This window comes from Penicillium nucicola, assembly GCF_028828085.1.
Source record: "Penicillium nucicola strain IBT 29836 chromosome Unknown utg000011l, whole genome shotgun sequence".
Lineage (NCBI taxonomy): Eukaryota > Fungi > Ascomycota > Eurotiomycetes > Eurotiales > Aspergillaceae > Penicillium > Penicillium nucicola.
Genome location: NW_026643135.1, coordinates 91,899 through 108,861, shown reverse-complemented (window position 1 = coordinate 108,861; position 16,963 = coordinate 91,899). Strand labels below are relative to the sequence as shown.

The 16,963-nt window shown below is 46.7% G+C and overlaps 9 protein-coding genes across 9 annotated transcripts; 4 read left to right on the top strand and 5 right to left on the bottom strand.

The window, feature by feature from the left end:
- Positions 1–199: 199 nt before the first annotated feature.
- On the top strand, positions 200–2,021 carry N7511_011134 (CorA family magnesium transporter; the record flags this gene model as incomplete). Its single annotated transcript, XM_057133511.1, has 3 exons — positions 200–727; positions 790–1,430; positions 1,481–2,021. The coding sequence occupies 3 exons, from the start codon at positions 200–202 to the stop codon at positions 2,019–2,021; spliced, it is 1,710 nt and encodes a 569-aa protein (XP_056978799.1).
- A 283-nt stretch (positions 2,022–2,304) lies between these two features.
- On the bottom strand, positions 2,305–3,405 carry trm44 (tRNA (uracil) methyltransferase; the record flags this gene model as incomplete). Its single annotated transcript, XM_057133510.1, has 1 exon — positions 2,305–3,405. The coding sequence occupies one exon, from the start codon at positions 3,403–3,405 to the stop codon at positions 2,305–2,307; it is 1,101 nt and encodes a 366-aa protein (XP_056978798.1).
- Positions 3,406–3,707: 302 nt separating this feature from the next.
- N7511_011132 (aspartate aminotransferase family protein) lies at positions 3,708–5,031 on the bottom strand (the record flags this gene model as incomplete). The annotated part of the gene is made up of 2 exons (XM_057133509.1): positions 3,708–4,173; positions 4,262–5,031. 2 exons carry the CDS (start codon positions 5,029–5,031, stop codon positions 3,708–3,710), a joined length of 1,236 nt encoding a protein of 411 aa, XP_056978797.1.
- Positions 5,032–5,419: 388 nt separating this feature from the next.
- N7511_011131 (fungal specific transcription factor domain-containing protein) lies at positions 5,420–7,315 on the bottom strand (the record flags this gene model as incomplete). Its single annotated transcript, XM_057133508.1, has 2 exons — positions 5,420–6,707; positions 6,774–7,315. The coding sequence occupies 2 exons, from the start codon at positions 7,313–7,315 to the stop codon at positions 5,420–5,422; spliced, it is 1,830 nt and encodes a 609-aa protein (XP_056978796.1).
- Positions 7,316–8,197: 882 nt separating this feature from the next.
- On the bottom strand, positions 8,198–9,486 carry N7511_011130 (major facilitator superfamily transporter; the record flags this gene model as incomplete). Its single annotated transcript, XM_057133507.1, has 4 exons — positions 8,198–8,330; positions 8,358–8,494; positions 8,549–9,073; positions 9,130–9,486. 4 exons carry the CDS (start codon positions 9,484–9,486, stop codon positions 8,198–8,200), a joined length of 1,152 nt encoding a protein of 383 aa, XP_056978795.1.
- Positions 9,487–9,632: 146 nt separating this feature from the next.
- Positions 9,633–11,232, top strand: N7511_011129 (dipeptidase; the record flags this gene model as incomplete). Its single annotated transcript, XM_057133506.1, has 6 exons — positions 9,633–9,671; positions 9,772–10,003; positions 10,056–10,284; positions 10,336–10,399; positions 10,453–10,573; positions 10,628–11,232. Coding segments are annotated over 6 exons (1,290 nt in total), but the record flags the coding sequence as incomplete, so codon positions are not given.
- Positions 11,233–11,403: 171 nt separating this feature from the next.
- N7511_011128 (cytochrome P450) lies at positions 11,404–13,198 on the bottom strand (the record flags this gene model as incomplete). Its single annotated transcript, XM_057133505.1, has 4 exons — positions 11,404–11,457; positions 11,516–11,660; positions 11,714–13,121; positions 13,174–13,198. 4 exons carry the CDS (start codon positions 13,196–13,198, stop codon positions 11,404–11,406), a joined length of 1,632 nt encoding a protein of 543 aa, XP_056978793.1.
- Positions 13,199–13,522: 324 nt separating this feature from the next.
- N7511_011127 (uncharacterized protein) lies at positions 13,523–14,431 on the top strand (the record flags this gene model as incomplete). The annotated part of the gene is made up of 2 exons (XM_057133504.1): positions 13,523–14,305; positions 14,357–14,431. The coding sequence occupies 2 exons, from the start codon at positions 13,523–13,525 to the stop codon at positions 14,429–14,431; spliced, it is 858 nt and encodes a 285-aa protein (XP_056978792.1).
- A 582-nt stretch (positions 14,432–15,013) lies between these two features.
- On the top strand, positions 15,014–16,821 carry N7511_011126 (uncharacterized protein; the record flags this gene model as incomplete). The annotated part of the gene is made up of 4 exons (XM_057133503.1): positions 15,014–15,194; positions 15,242–15,812; positions 15,860–16,072; positions 16,122–16,821. 4 exons carry the CDS (start codon positions 15,014–15,016, stop codon positions 16,819–16,821), a joined length of 1,665 nt encoding a protein of 554 aa, XP_056978791.1.
- Between the last annotated feature and the right edge of the window lie 142 nt (positions 16,822–16,963).

The window sequence follows — 16,963 nt, the reverse complement described above, 5'->3', positions numbered from 1 at the left end:
CTGTCCTGTTTCAACAAACTAGAACTGATGCTTGTGTTCCACATAGCAAGAACAATGCATGAAATTCAATCCTCTGCTTAAGACTTTCCCATCTGGTGCTGGATTCCTATGCGTATGGTTTGCCGGATCAACCTTACCCCGAGCGCGGGAAAAAAGCGCATCTGATCTCATCGCGACAACTACAGTTCGACAATCAGACATGCTGTCCCCAAAGCTGTCTGCTCCTTCGGCCTCACTTTTGCGCTTTCTACATAGACAGTCTGGGGTTACGACTACTCCATCATGCGTTCGCCCAAAATGCCTCGGTCGTGACACACCCTACTCAACAGGACGAACCTCCAAACTTCCTAGCTGGACACATCTCACGACCCCGTGTCCTACAAGAAATGATGGCGTCACGAAAGTTCGACCGAGCGCGACCAGGCCGACATTAGTGCCACCATCAATGCCGTTACAGGTAACATTTTCGCGTCTCGCATCCACTAAAAGCCGCCCATTCCTCCGACGGCTGTTTGATTTGAAGCGGAATAAAGCATCGGAATACCAGAACCAAAGGCCTGCAGGATCTGGGCTTATGGACGAAGGCTCAGAGGGTTTATTCAATATTGGTCGCAGTCTTTCCGCCAAGGCTTCAAACGAGTTACGGATTCGGTGTACCGAGTTTGATATCAATGGGGACGTCACACTTGTTAATGGGGAGTTCCGGAAACTGGAACTGATTGCAAAGGTTAGTATGACAAGTCGAATCCTAGGCCTGGAGCTTCGCTAACCGAAGAATCTGAGATATAGTACGGACTTCTTCCTCGAGACCTGCGCAAGATCGATTCCTCAACTCTCCCTCATATTCTGGTACGACCGAGAGCCATTTTAATCAACCTGCTTCATTTGCGAGTCCTCATCAAAGCGGATCGAGTTCTCGTTTTCGACGCGTATGGATCAACAGACTCATACATGCAATCGTTGTTTATCTACGATCTAGAAGGAAAGCTACGCCAAAAGCAATCACAGCTTGCCTCTCAGTTCAGCCAGTCACTCCCATATGAGTTCCGTGCGCTGGAAGCCGTGCTCATCAGTGTCACAAGTGGCCTCGAGGAGGAATTTAATGGCGTGAGAGATCCGGTCGTGCGTGTTTTACGTGCGCTGGAGGAGGATATTGATCGTGACAAGCTCCGACATCTATTGATATATTCCAAGAAACTGGGTACATTCGAACAGAAAGCTCGATTGGTTCGAGATGCTATTGATGATCTGCTAGAAGCAGACGACGATCTGGCAGCTATGTATCTTTCTGAAAGATCCAAAGGCAAGGAGCGAGAAGAGGATGATCACCAAGAAGTTGAAATGCTCCTGGAGTCATACCACAAGGTTTGCGATGAAATCGTTCAGGCCAGTGGCAACCTTGTGACGAATATTCGCAACACAGAAGAAGTGTACGTTCTTTTTTTGTTCCCAAACCCCCTTCAGATCTAACAAGAAACAGAGTCAAAGCTATCCTCGATGCCAACCGCAACTCGCTCATGCTTATGGACCTCAAGTTCAGCATTGGAACACTCGGCCTCGCAACAGGAACATTATTCTCTGCTCTCTACGGAATGAACTTGAAGAACTTCATCGAAGAAAACGACTTCGGCTTCGGAGGTGTCTCAGTCATTTGCTTCACCCTTACCGGCATTGTCTGCATTTATGGACTTGCCAGACTTCGCAAACTCCAGCGTGTCCGCATGTGGGGTGAAGCCGGTGTGGGAGGAACTTCTCCTCTCGCTCCGCTATCCCCAAAGCGCAGTGCATTTGGCGTGAACCGTAATAATTGGCGCGCTGATTCGATTGAACCTGTATGGGGCAGCCTTCCAGGTGAAGGCAGACCCGAGCGTATGAAGCGCCTCAGAGAGCACGCGGCTGCTCAGGCTGCATCCCGGAATACCAAATTTGGAGTCCCTGGCGCAGCAGCAGCACAATCTTCAGGCCCAGCCCCTCACACCACGCATTGCGCAGAAGATGCCAAGGGAACCGACAAGGAATAGGCTGCTCTTCGCGACGGAAATATTCAGCCAGGCTCAGCTGCGTGATCAAAGTACCATTATCACATCCAACGATATATCGGACTTCGAGGCTTCCTCGCAAATTCTCTGGCAATTGAATTTGGATCTTCAACTACAGCAACAGAGTTGAAGAGCATTGTATTATTTTTGTACATTACCCACTCCTTCCTCTATATCCCCTCTCCATGATTCATGTTACATGTTCGGTGTGAATAGACCTAGAGCACACTTAGCGAAATACCAATTGATATCCACTTATTTGTCACTATCTTTGTTCCAAATGGAAGGACTTTGCCTGCTCAATCCAGAGCCTGGCAGCAGCCTGAATTCCTCCATCTTTAACGCATTCGCGTTCAATAATTTTGGCGATCTTATCTGCTAGCACTGCCGTCTGGCTAGGGCTCGCGTCGGCCAAATCTTTCGTTTGCTGCTTTCTTCCAATTAAGGCCCGGGAGAAAGCACCCGGAGTCTGCAAACATACCTCCTCAACCACAAAACCAAGCTCCTCGGCGATGTCTCTTGTCTTAGCAGTAAGTGACCCCATCATAGAATTTCCAAACCCACGGCCAGTCTTCTGCTCAGCCTTGGTGGCTCGAAGAGATCGCAAATCTCCAGAAGCGGGTTGATGGTTCTGCTCCACGCACTTTTCGACATTTTCACTAGTATTGACATCCGTACTCGTACCTTCTGACATGCGTATTCTCGGGGGGTATCGATATCGAGCCCCAGAAAGCGAACAAGAACAACAGGGTATAATAAGAAAGGGCAAAAGAGACGAGGGACTAGCCAGGGCAGCCATTAGAGGAGTCCATACAGTCATTTCATCGGCATGGTCAGATATGATAAAGGTATCAGCTGGAAAGTCGCCAGTGTGTATCTTCGCTTCGAAATCTTGTGGCCCAATGGCATCCAAAAACGGCTGAGGAATGTACATTTTTTCCTCCAGACAAGTCTGGACATCGACGGGATATGTCTCCCAAGTTTTGCGACGGCAGGCATCAAAGCCGGACCCATTGTATCCTTCCATACAAAGTACGTATACCAGGATACCGCTTCCACAAGCAAGACTCACAAATCCCGCAAATGGCGCATTGCTGCTTTGTTGAAGCTGTTTCTGTTCTGCTGCTGGAATGGTGCCGTACATGCCTCTCCATAGTTCAATCAGATAAGCAGCTAAGTAAAGCTGCTCTAATATCTGTTTGGGCTGTTCGAGCTTCTCAACCCAGTTTTGTCGTAATGATTGAGCATATTTGAGCTTTAGTCGATGGTAGGTAGTTTCGATGGGATCGTGTGAAATGCCATGTTGATTGTCTGGTTTTGAAATTTGAGCCCAATTTGGCAATTTGGAGCCAGAAATAGTGGACATGGAAAGCTTTCTCTCTCGTTGAGGTATATGAACAATTCTTCGTCCCAGTGGATTCTGGATTGCGGGCGGATGCTGGTCTTTGAAGAGATGATCAATGCGCGGCTGAAATGGATCCCCAGTCTTCCACAATAAGATATGCAAAGCCACCAGTGGTCTTAGAATGTTTGTAGGTTGAGATCTTTCCGTGGCCTGAAAGTATTCATGAACCACGTGTATTGGAGCCCACGTGACCCTATATCAGTTTACTGGACACTGGAAATCTCTCAAAAAACCAATTCCGGCATAATATAAAACAGATCTAGCTATGCACCCATGGTCTTCAAAACATGCCCGAAGGCCTCATCAAGAATGGTAAGACCCTCCTCAATCTCATCGGCGGTAACAGTTACCGGAGGCGCAAGACGGAAAACACCACCCATTCCAGGAAGATTGACTACATTACAGGAAAGACCACAGGCCATAGCGCGATCGGAAACAGCTTGGCCCAGGTCAGGACCAGGCGCCCGGGTTTCAGCATTGGAGATAATCTCGATGCCCTGCAGAAGACCGCGACCCCGAACGTCACCAATGCACCAGTACTTCTGCTGAAGCTCAATGAGACCTTGACGGAGCTGGGCACCACGTTCAGCGGCACGTTTGCAGATTTTATCACGTTCAACAATCTCAAGCACCTTATTACCAACTGCAGCAGTCAATGGATCATTAAGATGAGTAGTGAGCCAAAGGAAGCCAGCTTCCTTACAGCCACGTTCGATCTCAACGGTGGTGCTGACAGATGCAAGAGGCAGACCACAGCCAAGGGTCTTGGACAAAGCAAGAATATCAGGGACAATGTCATCTCTCTCGAAAAGCAAACATCTGACCAGTACGGCCAACACCAGTTTGAGCTTCGTCCATGATGATGAGCATATCGCGCTTCTTACACTCTGCGAACATGCGTTGCATATAGCCTTCGGGTGGATCGAGAATTCCACCGGTGGACAATATGGGCTCCATAATAAATGCTGCAAGAGAGCCGACACTCTGACGGTCAATCATGGACCAACCAAAGTCCATCTCGGTCTCCCAGTCGTAGGATCCATCCACCTTGCGGAACGGAGAGCGGTATGCATAGGGTGCAGGGAAGGCGAGTTGACCGGGCATGCAAGGACCGCCCCTTTGACGACCGGCTGAGTATGTGGCGGATCCAGAGCCCTGAGTGAGGCCGTGGTAACTGGCAGCAAAAGCGATGATCTCAAATTTGCCAGTATAGCACTTGGCCATTTTGATGGCGGCCTCGGTCGACTCAGATCCAGTATTGAGAAAAAAGGATTTACAAAGCGGAGCAGGCAGAACTTTCGCAAGACGCTCCGCAAGATCGACGACAGGGTGGGTAATCATATTGCTGAGCAAATGGTCGAGTTCGGAGACATAGTGCTTAACGGTCTCGACAATCTCAGGGTGGGAATGGCCAAGCAGTGAGCTCATTTGACCCGAAGTGAAATCGAGTATTGATCGGCCACTAGCTTCATAGAGTCGAGTACCCTGGGTCTTTGTGATAATTACAGGAGAAAAGGGTACGCCTGTTGTCGCGAGGTACTTGTCGGCCTTGGCAAAGAAGGCGGCGGTGGTGTCAACAGAGCCCATTTTGGAGAGGTAAAGAGGAAGTGGGAAAGGAAGGTGTTTTTCGAAAGCGCATGTTAACCACAAAGCATCTCTCAAATGGCTTTATATATTGACCCTACAGCAATTTTCTCACTAGTGCTATTGTCCGAGGCCGAAGTGCCCGCGGCAAAGTGGTGAATCCTTGCCAGGTTGACCGGAGACAAGACCGTCAAACAAAGGATTCATCGCATGCTAAGCAGGACAAGGTGATAGGAGAACAATCAGATAGCAAGATCTGCACATCTATCTATAGTATCTATTTGAAGCGTTAAGCTAAATTTGAATGACATTCTTGCACGCAATACTGGCCTTGCGAAGATGAATGCAAGATACATTGATATCATGAACCACAGATTCGCTGGAAATGCGTTTATAAATCAAACCCATCCGAGAACCCATGTACCTCGAGAAAAAGGTCATCGAAAACACCCGTATTTATTTCCAAATCATCTGAGAGATCCGGAAATTCTGACAGGGATAGATCAGTACTCACTTGCGGGTTGCTGAGGGCAATCTTTTCGACCAAATCCGTACAATTATCAAGACAATTATCTGCAAGATCCCAATCAAACTTTCGACGATGGGACTGGAGTGTGTTAATTATGTCATTTGCAGTCTTGAGTGGCGTATTGCGACTTTGATGCCTCATCAGAAGACCGCTTCGAAGCAGAAACATAGTCGCTGAGTTTATAGAAAATGCATGCACTGGAATCCAGAATCCACGAAGTTGTGTCTCGTCCAGCTCTTGCACTAGATGTGCGATATCCTCAGCAGCCCGTTGGGCATTCATATAATAGGGAGAAATTGTGTCGTCCTCAGGCTGTACAATACTCTTGTTGATATCAAGCTGAATCCGTCTTAAAAGTAGTCGTACTGCCAAATAGGCTAGACGGAGATTTGCAGCCCCAGGACCTTGTAAGTCAGTTCCTCGAAGAACAAGGCGACGGACGTCTCCATTCAGAGATTCCTCCCACTCATTGAGAAGGTTCTCCAATTGTATTGCAGACATTTCTGACTGCCTTGATTCCTTCGAGACACTGTAAACATGCTCCAAGAAGCGAGAAAGAACATCTGTTAATCCTGTGAGGGCGATGAAAATCGAAGCCGCTGTCCTTTGACACAGAGAGCCTCCAGTAGAACACATATCATCTATTGATGGGAAAGGCACGTCGTACTGTTCTCGGTGAATGTGCAGAGGTGTCCCGTAAGCCAAACTACACCAGCGGTCATGAATGACAACAAGCCACCATATTCTGATCCGGAGACTTCTCTCCAGTGGCGATATATCCCAGCCTGACGGATCACGATTTAAACCAAGTGCATTGGACAAAGCGACTGAAGTCCCGACCATCCCGCCATTTCCAAACATTGACGTGCTTGGTCTACCACACACATTGAGAATGATGGACATCACTGTTGAGATGCCAGGAGATAAGAAGAGTTCAGAGTGCAGTGCTTCATTCGCTTGGTTCCATATAAACCGGATATCAGGAACGCGGCCAGAACATAGCTTGGGGGAGCTTTTCCAATATACCAGGGAGTTGGCATACAGGTTACATAGTAAAGAATGTGACATTTTGCCTTTATGGGAGAAGTAAGCACTTCTAAATAAAGCCTCATCAAAAATTGGAAAGCATGTATTGGCCTTCTCAAAGAACCTAGATGCTATACGTAAGACTTTGAAGCCGACGAAGATTATAGTCAGAATAGATATGGACACTCACAAGTTGAGATACTCATCAATATGGGGATCCATATATCTCTCAATGATTTCACACTTTGATGCCGCAAGAGATTGACCACCAGTAACGCCCAATGGTCTTCTCGGCACAATATTGAATCGTACAGGTCTCAGCGGTCGATTCGATGACGAGCCTGTGCGTACTGGACCTCTCCGAGTAGCGGGGACGGCAGATAAGTAACTCTCCAATATCTCATTATCATCTGCAACTGCAGGGCTAACAATATGAGAGCTATCGTCTTCAGCCTCTGCAATAATGCCCGCAAGATCGGGCAAGCCTTCAGCTCTCAGGTGATCTCCCGAGGCAGGTGATATCTCCGGGCCCGACCCAGTGGAGATAATGTTCAGCTCCACAGGTCGTGATATGAATTGTGGTCTAGGATAAGATCGTGTATGCTCAATGGCCCGCTGTGTGCATCGTTGTTTCGCATTGGCTGAAGATCTCCGCGGTGAAACAAGGGTTCGATGCTGATATCCATCGTTGGGGCGAGGGAAAACACACTCTGTACCATGTGCTTGACACATCATGCATGTTTCCGAGGGATTTTGCGTCTTGCAGCGGGATTTGCGCTTCTTACAGGAGAAGCATGCTGGATGTAGATGTGACCGATAGGGCCGGCCTTCAGGTCTGGATTCGCACCGGTGATCTATCTCGTCCATGTTCATACTTTCAAATGCTCGACTAGAAGACTGTGACATTTGAATGTATGTTGACAAAGCACAGGTCTTGCGCTGAAAAAGATAATGCGATGCTGGTGCCCGCGGGGTTGCCCGCGGGGAACCCATCACGTGCAGACTGGAAGAAGCCCTAAATTGAATGCCTCTAGCCTCTTCACGAGTATGAAAGATATCTGGACAATCTACGTAGAAACACGCTATAAATTTCCCTGTATCTCTTCAATCTATCAATCGAAGTTCAATTAATCTAATGCAGCCTAAATAGTATCGAAATGGCTATGCAGGCGCTTCTCTAATAGACATACTGGTGTATCTCCTCATTAGTCATGTTTCATGATGCACCATTGCAAAACTTTGAAGGCTTACCTGAAAATACTCATTTTGAAGATCAGTCTCATCCATCAATGCTTTTTCAGCGACCAATATTTGAAAATCTCTGTTTTCCACCCCTGTATGCAGCTGCTGCCTGGAGCGGTTGCGCATCCAAAGAAGAACCCAGATGCCAATGAGGGTAATGACTTGAACACCGACGCAAAAAAACATCATTGCAACACCTAGTGTATATTCCGGGGCTTGATCGGATTTGAAAAAGAAAGGACCAACAAGATTGCCCAAGCAATATCCAATAATAAGCATGGCATTTGTGGTGATCTTCTTAGTATGCCCTGCCGTATTTGCCGTCGCGACACACATAGACAGAGTCCACGAGGCAGTATATGTGAAGCAAATTCAGAGGCATACAAGTCGTCCGTACGGATTTGACTTTTGGATTGTCCAAAGTCCGATGGTTCCGACAAGAAATGGGATAATGCAGATGATCATGATAGAAATACGGGCATTGGAGTAGCGAGAAGCAAAGAAGCTGTTGGTTTCACATTCAAATCAGCACCCAATCATACCCAAGGAAAAGATGTCTTCGTACCAAGCAAGGCAGCAAATAATCAGCTGAACACCGCCAGAAGGCATCTGGATTAAGGTGGTCTGTAAAGTCGAAAATCCCATACCCTTGATGATCAGTCCTTGAAACTAGCAGGTGAAATCAGTAATTTGAATGCTCTTGTCGGAGAAAGGAAGAGGTACCGTTGTTAGCCCTCCATTTGGGGCGTTACTAGCCACCGCATAGAGAAACAAAAGCCATGTCTTGAGATCAAACACTGCCTCTTTGAACTGCGACCATTTAAACTTTTTATTTTCAAGCCCAGTTCCATTTCCGTTCACTCGAGCAATAATCAAAGCTCGCTCGCGTTCAGTCAAAAAATTTGCCGTGAGAGGTGAGCCTGGCAACAAAACCAATAAAATGAGCCCCCATGCAACAGTAACTGCTCCCCATATGATGTATAGTAATCGCCAACTAGCTATGGATGATTTGATGTGACCAATGCCAAAGCTAGAAATGCCTGCAATTACATAGCCGAGACCTGCAGATCCAATCCATATACCCATCCGTAAAGGCTGCTCATGACGCACATAGTACATAGAAAATAGAAGCATTGTGCCTGGATTGATTGAAGACTCCAACATGCCTAGTAAGGTGCGGACTGTCGCTTCTCCGGCGAAATTCTGAGCGGCTCCGTGGCACATGAGAATGATACCCCAGATGATAACCTAAAAAGTAGTTTTTTAGTAAAAGCTCTAGTATGACAAGAAGTGTGCAGGCTCACCGTAGTAGACATGAAATAATTTATGGGAAGCTTTTGTAGCATGATGTTTGTGGGAAACTCCCAGATCAGATACCCTAAATAGAAGATTGCCCCTAGCCAGGAATACTCGGACCCTTCTAACTTCAAGTCTGTTTCCAGACCGAAAATAGCAGCATATCCAAGCGTTGTCTTATCGATAGACTGAAGGGCATAGGTGAGACACAATAGTGGAAGTAGACGTAAATCTAATTTCCATCGAAGTCGGCGTGCCTCCCCGTTGGTAACTTCTACTTCGCCTTCATGTATTAGATCAAGAGTCTTTCCATGATGCTCATCAATGGAGTCGGCAGATTTGAGGTTCTTTTTAGCATCGGACATGGTAAGCGGAATCTCAATGTTTCATCAAAACTGTAAGAATATAAAAATATTAACATTCAATAACCCTGGGATATCATGGCCACTATAAATACAGTTCTATTTCTTCAAATTGTTAAAATTACTCCTCATAATTTCAAAAGATACTCATGCTAATCCGGAAAAGTATTTGCCGCGTATCTCGACAAGTGAGTGGCCTGCGAGGCCAATCCCGCGGCCAAAGATATTCAGTGATAAGTCTGGTCTGTCTATCTACAAAGCAGTAGTATCACTAATATTTAAGTCAAGAGCACCCTTTCAATGATTATCGTCACCATGAGCTACACACATCCGTACCAGTTGCTCGATATTGACGAGCGTGTCAAACGAGTTCTTCTCAAAACACCCTTGATTGACGGACATAATGATCTGCCCCAACAACCCAGAGCCATATTTCATGGCAAAATTCACGATAATCCCAAATTTGATCTCGAAGCTGGATTTGAGCGGGGTATGACAGATATTCCCCGGTTACGCGAAGGTAAGACTCCTCCATCCGTCAATTATAAGTCAGGAGCTGACATTATAGTTAGGTGCCGTAGGTGGACAATTTTGGTCTGTGTGTGTACCCTGTCTAAGATCTGCTGAAAATTTCTCGACGCCTGAATATTCAGACATGGCAAGAGATGCCATCGAGCAGATTGATCTTACCCTTCGTCTGGTTGAGTCCTATCCGAATGTCTTCCAGCTTGTCAATGGACCAAACGAGATCTCGGATATTTACGCATCGGGCAAGATAGCTTGCTCAATTGGAATTGAAGGGTAACTATCTTTCGAAGTTCATCAATACTCCAACTAATCCCCGCGGTACAGATTGCATATGGCTGGTAATAGTATTGGGATCATCCGAGCCTTTTACCGACTAGGTGTTCGATACGTAAGTCCAAAAGAATTCTTCAAAATAAATTCAGCCGCTAAATTCAGTCTCAGTGCACCTTGACTCATGTTTGTAACAATGCATTCGCCGATAGCTCTACATCCAAAGTTGGCCCTGTTCACGGTGGTCTGTCGCGACTGGGGAGATCGGCCATTATTGAGATGAACAGGCTAGGTATGTCAAAGTCCAACGAGATGATATGGTGAACGTCTTCCTTACGCTGAACAGGAATGATCATCGATTGTTCACACGTATCCGAGGAATGCGCTCGACAAGTACTAGCCTTGACGCGTGCCCCAGTCATGTTTTCCCACTCCAACGCGAAAGCTGTGTTTGATTGTCCTCGTAACGTCCCTGACGATGTAATCGACATGGTTCGAGACAATAATGGCATAGTAATGGTGACGTTTGTGCCAGAGCATGTAGCCACACGACGGGCAGATGCAAAGCTGGAGGACATATTAGACCATCTTTTCCACATAGCAGACCGAATTGGCTGGGATCACGTTGGCCTTGGATCAGATTTTGATGGCATTGCCTCCGTTATTCCGGGACTAGAGGATGTCAGGTGCTACCCGAAACTGTTGCAATGCATTCTAGATCGAGGTGCAACTGAAGAGCAGTTGACCAAAGTTGCCGGCAAGAATTTGATGCGAGTATGGAGAGAGGTAGAAAAGACTCGCGATCAGATGAAGCAGGAAGGTGTTCTTCCGATCGAAGATGTATGGGAAGATCGCACTTGGTGGCGCTATGATGGCTATTATCAAATGACTGATCCTGACCCCGAGGATAAGTTGAGTCTTGATTGGTATGGTGTTCCACCTCCACAGGAAGGTTTGTATTTCGACCAGTGACTTGGGGGATTCGTTATCTTTTCATGCCACTGATACTGCATTACTGAGGTGATTGATACTCATTTTCAGGTTCTTGTTCTATAGAAGAACTATACAAAGTAATAAAAGCATCCATGTTGGCCAAAAATATCACCCTCTCCGCAGATCAAATCACTCAATGGCGGACTTTTCACGGTTCTTGAAACTGATCCAGCATTCGTGTTCCTAAAACAAGGAACGGTTAAAAATCGAAATCTCCATTGGGTGGGCAGCAACGACGTACCTCAAATTTAGGGAAGGTCTCGTCATAGAAGACTTCAAACCTGCTGGTGATCCCAGGACTGACACCTTTCTGCTTTTTATATCCACTAGTAGTATACTTCCTGTAGATAGCAGCAAGCAATGTCGTCATCTCCGCCATGGCCAGACTAAGAGTGTGGTCAGCGAATTACGTTTTGTACGTTCGTAGAATCAAACTTACTGCAAGCCAATGCACATGCGACCTCCACTAGAAAATGCCCAAAACCATTTTTTCATCTCTGCAAGATCTACCCATTGACCGAGCCACCTCTCAGGGTTAAACTTTAAAGGTTCCGGGAATACATCAGGGTTGCGGTGAAGCACATACGGTGACATACTCACAACTGTTCCGCCTGGAACAAGATGCCCGTCAATTATAGTATCAACCGGCATAGATCGTGGTTCTGCTGCTGGTAAAGGGGCATACAATCGAAGGGTCTCCTTGAGAACAGCATCAAGGTAAGGCAGTCGGTCCGCGACTTCGGCAAGTGGAATACCGTCCTGGTTGCAATCCGTGTTCAGGATTAAATCAACTTCTTGTATCAATCTTTTCTGATACGGCTCATTCTCAGGTCGAGAAAGGGCCCATATCGCAAACATCAGGGTATCACTTGTTGTATCGATGCCGGCTAGTAGATGGTCGGCCAGCTCAGAGGCCATGTCAAGACCATCGAGGCGAGATCCTTTGCCAGATTTATTGTGCCGCCACAGCTTATCGATGATAGCCAAATCCGGCTCCAAATCTTTTTCCGTCGCAGCAGTCTCAAAACCAGACCAGGATTGGAGCGCATGTGCGCGAATGCCCGTATAAGTTGCAGGCTTTTGCATAGGCAGTAGCCCCAGTTGTGTGATGGCTTTCTCCATGGTTCCCGTCCGTGTATAGAGCCACTTCGTATATTGCTTCAAGTGTACCGCAAACCAACTAAGCTTTCGCCGACTAGGGTCGATAATATCACTCAACATTCTCCTGTCCGAGTCATTTCCTCTAAGCGCATGCGTTCCTCCGTATTGATCTCCATAGAGAAAGCCAGTAATGCTATCCAGACTAAACCAATGAAGGCTCTGGAAGATCTCCTCAGCCACGTCTTTTTCATCCTCCAGCAAGTCCAAATAGCTTTTCACATTCGCCTCTATCAAGGGCTTTGCAATCGCGTTTGGTGACAATATCACGCTTTTTGAGTAAGCATGAGCAAGAATCTTCTTCCTCTCTGCATGCTGCTTGGTGCCAGCAAAGGTAAAAAGATTTTGTCGTCCATACACATCGAACATTCTGTAGAATTCGGTTCGTTCAAACCCTGACCCTGCACCATAGATCGTTCTCAAAGCGGAGAGAGAAGAGAAGGATACTTCCTTTGGACCTATACGCACTGCGGTGCCATATTGCTGGTGCAAAGAGTGTATGCATTGGGTTCTAACTCCATGGTAGTCGGCAAGGGCCAGTCGCCATTTGGTTGCAGCGAAAGTCTTTGGACCAGGGATTCTTCGCAGGGCACTGACAATGAAAGGCTGGTAGACTAGTTGGTAGACAACGTAAGAGGATAGAATAAGCACTGCAACGTATCCTGTGTTCTCCAACAGCGCCTCAAAGACTGTAAATGTTAGTGTTCATTAGTAGTCGTTGATAGGGCTATCTCCGCTCACCCCTATAGAAAAGACTTCCGGCCATCTCTGTTCCGTTTGAAGAGAGTTGAGTGTTGAAGTTGAGATGTTCGCGCTTCTTCGCTTTTCAACCTCACGTCGGAGACCCCGCATTGCAGCCACATTCCTCTTATCTCTTGGCATCTGAGCGGATTTGGAGATTTGTTGCTTTGGATGCGAAATCGGACGGGCCGATTTCAGTACATGGGAGGTTTGCCTGGGGGGAAGTTTAAAGTGGCGAGAAAATATCAACATGGTCTATAATGGGCTCAGTTGAGAGGCATACTTGATCTCCCGCCCTGAATCACTTTACCCTTCCTCTGGATTGTCACAACTACTCACATCAATCACAATGGCACCGTCTGTAGCTCAACCAGATATCCGTTCTGGGATTTCTGCCAGCTCCAAACCCGTCGATGCGATGACCGCCATGGCCCATAGAGGCAAAGCACTTCCTGGGCCCCCCGAGTTCGCTTCAAGTGACAAGAAGCGACAGTGGCAGCTCGAGCACATGGCGGGCGCGTTCAGAGTCTTTGCACGCGAGGGCTATGCGGAAGGCATCTCAGGGCACATCAGTGTGCGCGATCCCGAGTTCGAAGATCGATTCTGGATCAACCCGCTGGGAATTCACTTTGGGATGCTCAAGGCCAGCGACATGATTTGTGTGACTTTGGAGGGAGATATTGTGGATGGGAATCTGGCCGGGTCTATCAATGCTGCTGGCTTTCAGATCCATAGTGCGGTGCATCGCTCTCGGAAAGACGTGCATGCTATATGCCACACACATTCCATGTATGGAAGGGCTTGGTCTGCATTCGCAAAGCCACTTGATATGATCAACCAGGATGTTTGCTACTTTTATAAAGCCCACTCTGTGTATTCCGATTATGGAGGCATCGCAAATGAGTCGTCCGAGGGAGAGAAGATTGCCCAAAGCCTGGGAGAGGGCAAAGCGGCCATCTTGATGAACCATGGACTTCTCACTGTCGGAGCTACAGTTGATGAGGCAGCGTATCTTTTCTGTCTCATGGAGAGAAGTTGCAAGATTCAGCTGCTGACTGATCGAATGGAGTTGCAGAAGAGCATTGTGAGCGACGAAGAGGCTGCCTACAATTTCAAGATGGCGAGTACTCCTGTAAGTTGATCTTCAACCCTAACCCTTGAAGTCGTACTAATAAAAGCAAAGGAGACTCTATTCACCGAATTTCAGCCTCACTATCATTACGAGGATTACCTGTGCAAGGGAAATTTCAAGAATTAGCAACCACGTCTCAGGTACATATCACGGAGACTATAGATTACTCAATGTCCTAGACTCGATAAATTGGATCATTCATACACATACAGCTGGAAAGGATTGCTAGACCAAATATTCCAATTTACCCCTTCCTATGCAGTATAGCTGAGGTTGAACGAAATAAATTTGTATCGGACGAGCCGCTATGTTTCTTGGTCGAGTAAGCAAGGCAGTGCGAATAGGCTGTCGGCAGTTCCGAAAGTACGATAATTCTTTCTGATTTGAATGGACGACTGACTCTAGGATGTTTCCTCAAGAGTATCCAATGAGAAAGTCTACTGGGCTTTGACACTACTGCTAGCAATTTTAGTAGCGTGGATATTCTTGATCCCCCGGGAATCATAGTTTCAGGCCTAAAATCTTTACTGATAAGCACTTTTATAAACAGACGCAATGCCAACGTTACTTGAAGATACACACAAGCGCGTCGGAATGTGTCAACGCGAACTGCTGCTGTCGTATTGAAATTAGTTGAACTACAAACACAGTCTCATCTTTCATTTATTGATTTTATTTATTTATTGTGATTTCGACACTAGCAAGAAAATGTCTACGACTAAGTACTCCGAGAAGGGGCAATCCTTGTGCAGTGAATCTACTCCCTATGCCACGGATGATGCGACCCTTGGAACTGTCTCAAACATAACCGCCGGCTCACAATCTTTGCATCGAAAACTACGCGGTAAAGAAGTGCAGCTATTCGCAATTGGTGGAGCAATTGGAACTTGTTAGTCGACGGTTGTCCTTCAGAAATAAAGCTGACTGAAGAACTAGCTCTATATGTCCAAATGGGCTCTGCCTTGCCCAAGGGAGGCCCTGCTGGTCTCTTCATTGCCTTCATTCTATGGGGAATGGTCATGTGGGCAGTGAACGAATGCTTCGCCGAGATGGTGACCTATCTACCAGTACCATCGCCATTCATTCGGTTTGGAGGCGAGTGGGTTGATGGTGCGTTGGGCTTTGCCATGGCTTGGAACTTTTTTCTGAACATGGCATTCCTTGTTCCTTTCGAAATGGTGGCCATGAACATTATGATCACATTCTGGACAGACAAGGTACCCGTCGAGGCTATCATCGTTGCGATGATTGTTCTCTATGCTTTACTTAACGCAATCAGTGTGAAATATTTTGGTATCTCCGAGTTCTACCTGTCAATCTTCAAAGTTATCTTGATGATTGGGTTATTCTGTTTCACCTTTGTTACTATGCTAGGTGGCAACCCATTGCACGATCGATACGGATTCCGATATTGGGACAACCCTGGTGCATTCGTTGATCATCTTATTCCCGGGAGAACCGGTAGATTCCTCGGGGTTCTGTCTTGTGTGTATCAAGCTACTTTCTCGTGAGTACTCTACACCTTTATGAGGGATTAATTGTTAACTATTTAAGAATTTGTGGACCTGAGTACATCTCTATGGTCGCTGCAGAAGCCCAGAATCCTCGAAAGATTCTACCTCCGGCTTATCGATCGTTTGTCTGGCGTATTTTGATATTCTTTGTGGGCTCTGCTCTTTGTATGGGCATCGTCATTCCATATAATGATTCTACCCTGCTCTCTATCTTAGGAGGGGATATCTCTGGATCCGGTACAGGTGCAGCATCGTAGGTTGCCTCTTCCGCATCGAGATGTGGTTCACTAACACCGGCTTAGACCCTATGTCATTTCCATGCAACGACTTAAAATCAATGGTCTACCACATCTCGTTAATGCACTTATCATGACATCCATATTTAGTGCTGGGAATGGCCTACTATTTGCGGCGACTCGCACACTGCATGGAATGTCACTCCAAGGTCATGCTCCTCGGTTCTTTTCTTGGTGCACAAAAAGCGGCGTACCTCTTTGGGCACTTCTATTCTCTCTGTCATTTTGTCTACTCGCTTTTCTGCAAGTCAACAGCTCCTCTGCTGAAGTCATGACGTATCTTGTCGATCTTGTCACTTGTTGCCAGTTGATCAACTATGGCTTCACGGCCCTCACGTATCGACACTTTTATTCTGCGCTGGCCAAGCAGGGGATTTCCCGTGACAGTCTTCCTTACAAGGGTCGATTCCAGCCTTATACTTCTTACTTAGCTATGGGCGGTACGGGCTTCATGGTTCTGGCAGGTGGATATGATCTGTTTCTGAAGGGTGGATGGGATGTGATGTGGTTTTTCTTGGACTACGGCATGATCGGGTTTTTTATCATTGCTTTTGTTGGATGGAAGCTGATCTTCAAAACCAAATATGTGTGGCCGGGAACCGCAGATTTAAGCCTCGGTGGACTGAAGGAAGAGATTGATAACTACGAAGCTCTTTATGTGCCCCCAAGGAAGGCAAATAGGCTGGTAAACAAGCTTTTTAGTTGACCAATTCATTTGCTGTCTCTCAACATGACTGAAGTATGACCCGAAGATACTTCCGAAACACTGTTTGGTATTTGTGATTCGGAGTCAACATTTTTGGTTCTTCTAACTACAGCCTGATTCCATTTTTCCCCTGCTTGAATTT